This window comes from Drosophila sulfurigaster, chromosome 3 (genome assembly GCF_023558435.1).
Source record: "Drosophila sulfurigaster albostrigata strain 15112-1811.04 chromosome 3, ASM2355843v2, whole genome shotgun sequence".
Classification (NCBI taxonomy): Eukaryota; Metazoa; Arthropoda; class Insecta; order Diptera; family Drosophilidae; genus Drosophila; species Drosophila sulfurigaster.
This window is the reverse complement of record NC_084883.1, coordinates 32,348,858-32,354,857: the sequence shown is the minus strand read 5'-3', so window position 1 is coordinate 32,354,857 and position 6,000 is coordinate 32,348,858. Positions and strand designations below refer to the sequence as shown.

The following is a 6,000-nucleotide window of genomic DNA, read 5'->3' as shown; positions in this document are numbered from 1 at the left end:
CAATTTAATGTCTAACAATATCAAAAATTGTTAACGTAATTTATCTCATACGTATGCGGATTATATCTTTTTTATCTTCGTTTTCTGGAATCCAAGAATCTCTCAGCTGTTCAGCGAACATATCTGAATTTGATACTATTGACCCCAAAAGAAAGCACATCAAAACAGATTTCACGACTTCTAAACCTCCAATAACTAAACCAGCTTTGCGAAGACCTAGGCACAATACTTTGTTCAATAATTTTACCATTTTCACTATTTTTTTGTTTTCCTTTTTTTGGTTAAGCTCACAGATGATGCTGATAATATAAAATAACTTTGCAGGTCTCAATATTATTCAAACTGCTGCTACATCTGTAACGAACAAGGTTTTCTTGTGCTCACTATTGAATTCGCGCAGCAGTTCAAATGTCCCTCCACATTTGAAATGAAATTCAGTGTGACTGTGGCTTAACCGTTAAATAATACCAAGCGACGCAAAAAAAATACCATGTTGTCTTTATATATTTCATGATTAATGAATATTAGATTATTTAAAGAAAGCTTAAAAATATACCAAAAAATTTTGAAAACACTACAGAAGATCACCTTGTTAAAATGACACACGGCAGTGAGAGTTACAAAATGTCTGAAAAGAAATAATTTATGTACAGTATATATTTTGTTGAGGTTGTATCTAAGCTGTAAAAAGTTATTAAATCATTCTCCCTTTAAAAACAAAAATAAACATGGTATCCATTCTAGCTGATGTTGTCTCTGAAGATGATTCTTCCCAAACTCAGGTTTTACCAAAGATAGCTTTTTGTTGCACTGGTGCTACTCCAGAGGTTGGTGTCGGCGACTCTTACTCATTTGTTTGTACAGAGAGCATATCCCACTGGATATGTAGTAGGAAAGAGCTGAAAGAGATAACCCAAAAACATTCGTTAACCTTTTTGATAAGAATCTTAAATGCAAACTTAAACACCCATTTATTATCAGCTCTTAAATCCATGCTTATTCACACGTACATTTCTGTATGTACATACATATGCAAGCATGTATGCATGAAACAAAAATATAAGAAAATAAACTTACCGAAATATGCTAATGGTACGAAGAACCTTATAATATTCTCGGGTGGACCTACAAACATGGCATAGAATGCGCCTATTAAGTATAAAACGTTCAGCACCAAGCCTGTGCCATTAACGATCAACCAGGGCAAAATTGCCAGATGGCGATTCTGTGTTTGAGTGAAAGAAAGAGACAGTGGGATGTCCAAATAATTTCGGGGCGTAAAAACAATACAAAAGAAAGACCAGATTGACGTCACCCTTACCTTCAGTATGCCGAAGATGAGCAAAGATGAAACCAAGACACCAATGAGGGAAGAAACTAAGTAAATGGTTCCAAGCAAGACAACATCTAAAGACACACAGTTGGAAATCAACAAATATTTAGACTCTTTTACATTTATTCCTCACCTGAATTGGCATCAGCATGGTTATCCGCATTAATAGGAATTTTCGCCGACCGCAGCATGTAATCTGCGATTTCGTTAGAATATCCTAAAGCACAGGCCGACAAAATTATCATAAAAGAGGATCCAGCCGCACCTAACCATCCAATAACTAAACCGAAGGTTCGAAGGCTTAGGCAAAACACTTTTTCTAATGTGTGCAACATTTTAACTGTTTCCCTTCGTAGCTCAAACTAATTCGAAGTATACGATGCCAATATGTATAAAACTGCTAATTTATGAAATTATAAACTGGTTTCCAGCTTTCGCTCGAATTTTTCTGACATCACTTTGTGCTTCCAATTTCAATTGATTGCCAAATATTTTGCGCAGCAGCTTATAGCAATTTCGATCGAGCAATAAGCATTTCACAAGGGGAAGAAAATACCAACGATCATTTCAAACGCGGGTAATACAAACCTGTTTCAAATTATTTTTTAGTGCTAAATACTGATTTTCAGTGCATTTTACGAAGTTTAACCGCAAAAATTTAAAAAACTTATTTTAAATTCAATTTGATTTCGGATTTAGTGTGAAATAAATAAATATAGTATGTATATATGTGTGTAAAATGTACTTACATCATAAATCAACTGTTTGCTAGATTTAAGACGAAAAGTATATCAAAAAACATTTAGTCAATGCTTAAAAAGTCATTTCCTTTAAAAAACGGGTAAATGAATTTTTATTTTATTCTTTCTACAACAGTCTGCATAGAGATTAAGAAGCATCAGTTAATAAACTATTTGCTCTCTTGTCATAACCAAACAAAAGATGTTTTCGCAATAATATGTTTGTTTTATAATAGCAAATCGGTAGAGAGTTCAATAATAAAATAATCTTTTTAGGTCCTTTGAAATTCTGGATGTAAGAACGCTCAGCCCAGAAGCTTCAGGGCTAAGCATCTTAAAAGTAAAGTCTAAAAATATTTTTTCTTCCCAATGGAAAAAAAATAAATAAAACATGCATCTTTTATTTTCTTAGTTCGATTATAATATACTTGTATAAAGTGATGTATGTATAAAAATTACTTTAATATATACAAAATTCTAAATTATAAACAAAAAAGGATACGTTTACATGCACAAATGTTTATACTCTATATAGTCTGTGAGACATGTATATGTAGGTATCCATATCGACTCACAGATGGGTTGGGAAGCACAAGGTTATAATACCCATCAATCATATGGGAAGCGGGTATAAAAAGAAGGTAGCCGTTCCGTCTGTACCTTTTAAAAACAAATTAACAATTGGTAACGCTACAAAACTACACTACATTAAAATACCCCTACACTATATGTAAACTAACAGTTAATAAAGTACTATTGATCTGCTTCAAATGATAACTAACGTAAAAATTTACCTTTGAATTCATTACTAGAAGCTTTAATAATCTGTAAAGAACCACTCTTGCCTCGGAATTCATCAATTGGTCATCTCAATCGCACTCGCATTCGTTCAACGGTTTAATGAGTCAATGGCCGATTTCAAGGCCACGGCATGTTAATATTCTATATAATTGAAAAGCGATGCAATAATGTCATTGATTAACGATCTTTAATGCAAAGGGTAAATAACTTTAATAATGGAAATGTTAATATTCGATATAATTCGATTATAATATGTAAGCGATGAACACTGACGGTTAGCTTATCTTGGCTCTAAAGACGATTCTTCCACGAATTTAGCTTTTTGCTGCACTGATCCTACACCAGGGGTTGGTGTCGGATACTCTTATACATTTGTTTGTACAGAGAGCATATCCCGCAGAATACGTAATAGTAAAGAGCTAAAAGAGATAACAAGATACATTCGTTACACTTTTGATAATGATCTCTGATCAAATACTATTCATAAAAAAAACAATATAAGAAAATTAACTTACCGAAATACGCTAGTCCGACGAAGAACTTTATAACAATGTCAATTGGACCTTGATAGATGGCATATACCACGAATAAAAATAATATATATAAAATGTTCAGCGCCAAGCCTATGAAATTAATAACCAGCCATGGCAAAATCGTCACATAGCGATTCTGTGTGCAAATGAAAGAGAGAGACAGTGAGATGTCCAAATTATTTCGGTGCGTTAAAAATACAAACGCATGATTGACGTCACCCTTACCTTTAGTATGCCGAAGACGAGCAAAGATGATACGACACCATTAATTAGAGAAGAACCTAAGTAAATGGTTCCAAGCAAGACAACCTCTAAAAACACACATATGTGAATCAAAAAATATTTAGACAGTTTTACATCTATTCCTCACCTGAACGGGCATCAGCATGTGTATTCGCAGTAATAGAAGTGTGCGCTTCCCTGAGCAGGTAATCTGCGATTTCATTGGAGTATCGCAAAGCACAAGCCGACAAAATAACACCAGCAATGGATCCAATCGCACCTAACCAGCCGATAACTAAACCGAAGGTTCGAAGGCTCAGGCAACATACTTTTTCTAATGTGTGCACCATTGTCACTATTTTCCTTTCTTTTTATTTCACACAAATTTTAAGTATAAAATAATAATGCTAACTCTTGGAATTATATACTGGTATCCAGCTTATGCTCGAATTTTAATGACATCACTTTGTGCTCAAAGTGAGTATTTAAAATGTACATAAATAAACTATTTGCTCGATTTAAGTTTGAAAATATACCAAAAAATACCAAACGGTCACTATTCTAGAATAACACACTCAAAAATGACAGAGTTGCCCTATGTCCAAAAATAGAAGATTTATTTTGAATTTGCTATGTAGTCTTCGACCATTCGGCTATTAGCATTAAAAATGGGTAAGAGACTTTTTATTCTGATTCTACGACACTCTATTTTCCACAGAGTCTAATGCATAATTTAATAAATATTAACCAAACAAAATATATTTGCTAAATAATAAGTATTTTATAATCACAAATCGGTAGAACGTCCCGAATCAATATGAATGTATATAAATATGAATAATAAACTTGTTAGATTGTATACGTCGCATGTTTATTTTTTTATTTATCATATGAATTATATGAATATACAAAAATTTTGAGTGATAAGCAAACAATCTCACGTTAATATCGATATATTATATAATGAATATTATATGAAAAAAACAAAACCTCTAGATCGTGTGTCCAGTAATCTTGTGTATTTGAATATGTTTATACAGTGAGTAGATGCCCCAATAAATGTAGTAATAAAGAACTGAAAGAGATAAAACGATTATTTGAATTTATAATTTTGTATACAAAAGTCAAAATGCAGCAAAGCTACACGCGCACTCATACACATACATATTTAAAAGTCAGATATGTACGTCAAAACAGACTTCAAATTCTATGTATGTTTACCACTCATGACAAAAACAATTCTTATGTATATACATATATACTCACCGAAGAACAATATCGATGCAATAAAAATTATAGTAGTCTCCAATGTACCCTGGAACACCAAATATGTGGCAACTAATAAATATAGAAAACTACAAATCAATCCTATGCCGTTGAGAATTAACCACGGCAAAATCATCAAATAGCGATTCTGTATTTAAAATAATGAGAGGGAGAGAGATGTTAAAACAATTTAAGTGCATTCAAAAAAGTAGGAAATAAAACCAGATTATTGACGTCACTCTTACCTTCTTTATACCGTGAATGAGCAAACCTGAAATCAAACCAGCGATTATATCAGCAGCTAAGTAGATACTGCTGATCAGGACAATATCTATCGCAAAATGAATTTATCACATTAGAGAAATGAAGACCACTCATAACGTTTTGTATTTAAATTATCCTTTACCTTTACGAATGCTAGCCTGGGTATCCGCATTAAGACGAATATTATACACATTATCATAATATCGCCGAATATGATCAAGGAGTGCATCAGGAGATGCTATTACACAGGCTGAGCTAAGGAATCCTATAACGGCTCCCAACACACCGAGCCAGCCGATAACAAAACCAGCAGTGCGAAGACGCATGCAACATACTTTTTCCAGTAACTTCACCATATTCACGAACTCAAAAATCAAGTTGAAATAAAATTTCTTAGGAAATTAGAAACTGGTTTCTAGCTTTCGTTCGAATCTGACTGACGTTATCGCTTGTGCACACAATTTCAATTGAATGCTAAATATTTTGCGCAGCATCTTAAATGTCATTAAATTTGAAATGATATTCAGTGTGACTGCATTTTAATCGTTTGAATATACCATGTGACTTAAATGAATATACTGAGTACACTACATCCTTTGCTTTAACTCAGTTCTGGGATCCTTATGCTAATATTGCTTTCTTAAACCGAACCTACCTATCTTAGATGACACTTTACTATTTTAGTATATGCTGCAACACAATAACACATTACAACGAAGTGAGAAGAATTTTCGTGATCTTATCTTCGATGTCAAGTTGTTTATATGATCATATTTGATATGCTTAATAAGCCTCGACTTGCATAAACAGAACGATCTTATTGAAAACGATTCTTTTTTAC

General features: G+C 33.0%; 3 protein-coding genes across 3 annotated transcripts; all 3 read right to left on the bottom strand.

The window, feature by feature from the left end:
• Positions 1-470: 470 nt before the first annotated feature.
• On the bottom strand, positions 471-1,845 carry LOC133844664 (uncharacterized). The gene is made up of 4 exons (XM_062278749.1): positions 1,467-1,845; positions 1,322-1,407; positions 1,078-1,225; positions 471-899 (listed from the first exon to the last, which is right to left on the bottom strand). Exons 1-4 carry the CDS (start codon positions 1,666-1,668, stop codon positions 817-819), a joined length of 519 nt encoding a protein of 172 aa, XP_062134733.1. The 5' UTR covers positions 1,669-1,845; the 3' UTR covers positions 471-816.
• Positions 1,846-3,030: 1,185 nt separating this feature from the next.
• LOC133842042 (uncharacterized) lies at positions 3,031-4,115 on the bottom strand. Its single transcript, XM_062274938.1, has 4 exons — positions 3,778-4,115; positions 3,633-3,718; positions 3,390-3,543; positions 3,031-3,293 (listed from the first exon to the last, which is right to left on the bottom strand). Exons 1-4 carry the CDS (start codon positions 3,977-3,979, stop codon positions 3,211-3,213), a joined length of 525 nt encoding a protein of 174 aa, XP_062130922.1. The 5' UTR covers positions 3,980-4,115; the 3' UTR covers positions 3,031-3,210.
• Positions 4,116-4,558: 443 nt separating this feature from the next.
• LOC133842341 (uncharacterized) lies at positions 4,559-5,662 on the bottom strand. Its single transcript, XM_062275393.1, has 5 exons — positions 5,601-5,662; positions 5,302-5,524; positions 5,141-5,226; positions 4,896-5,043; positions 4,559-4,704 (listed from the first exon to the last, which is right to left on the bottom strand). The coding sequence occupies exons 2-5, from the start codon at positions 5,513-5,515 to the stop codon at positions 4,622-4,624; spliced, it is 531 nt and encodes a 176-aa protein (XP_062131377.1). The 5' UTR covers positions 5,516-5,524; positions 5,601-5,662; the 3' UTR covers positions 4,559-4,621.
• Positions 5,663-6,000: the final 338 nt, after the last annotated feature.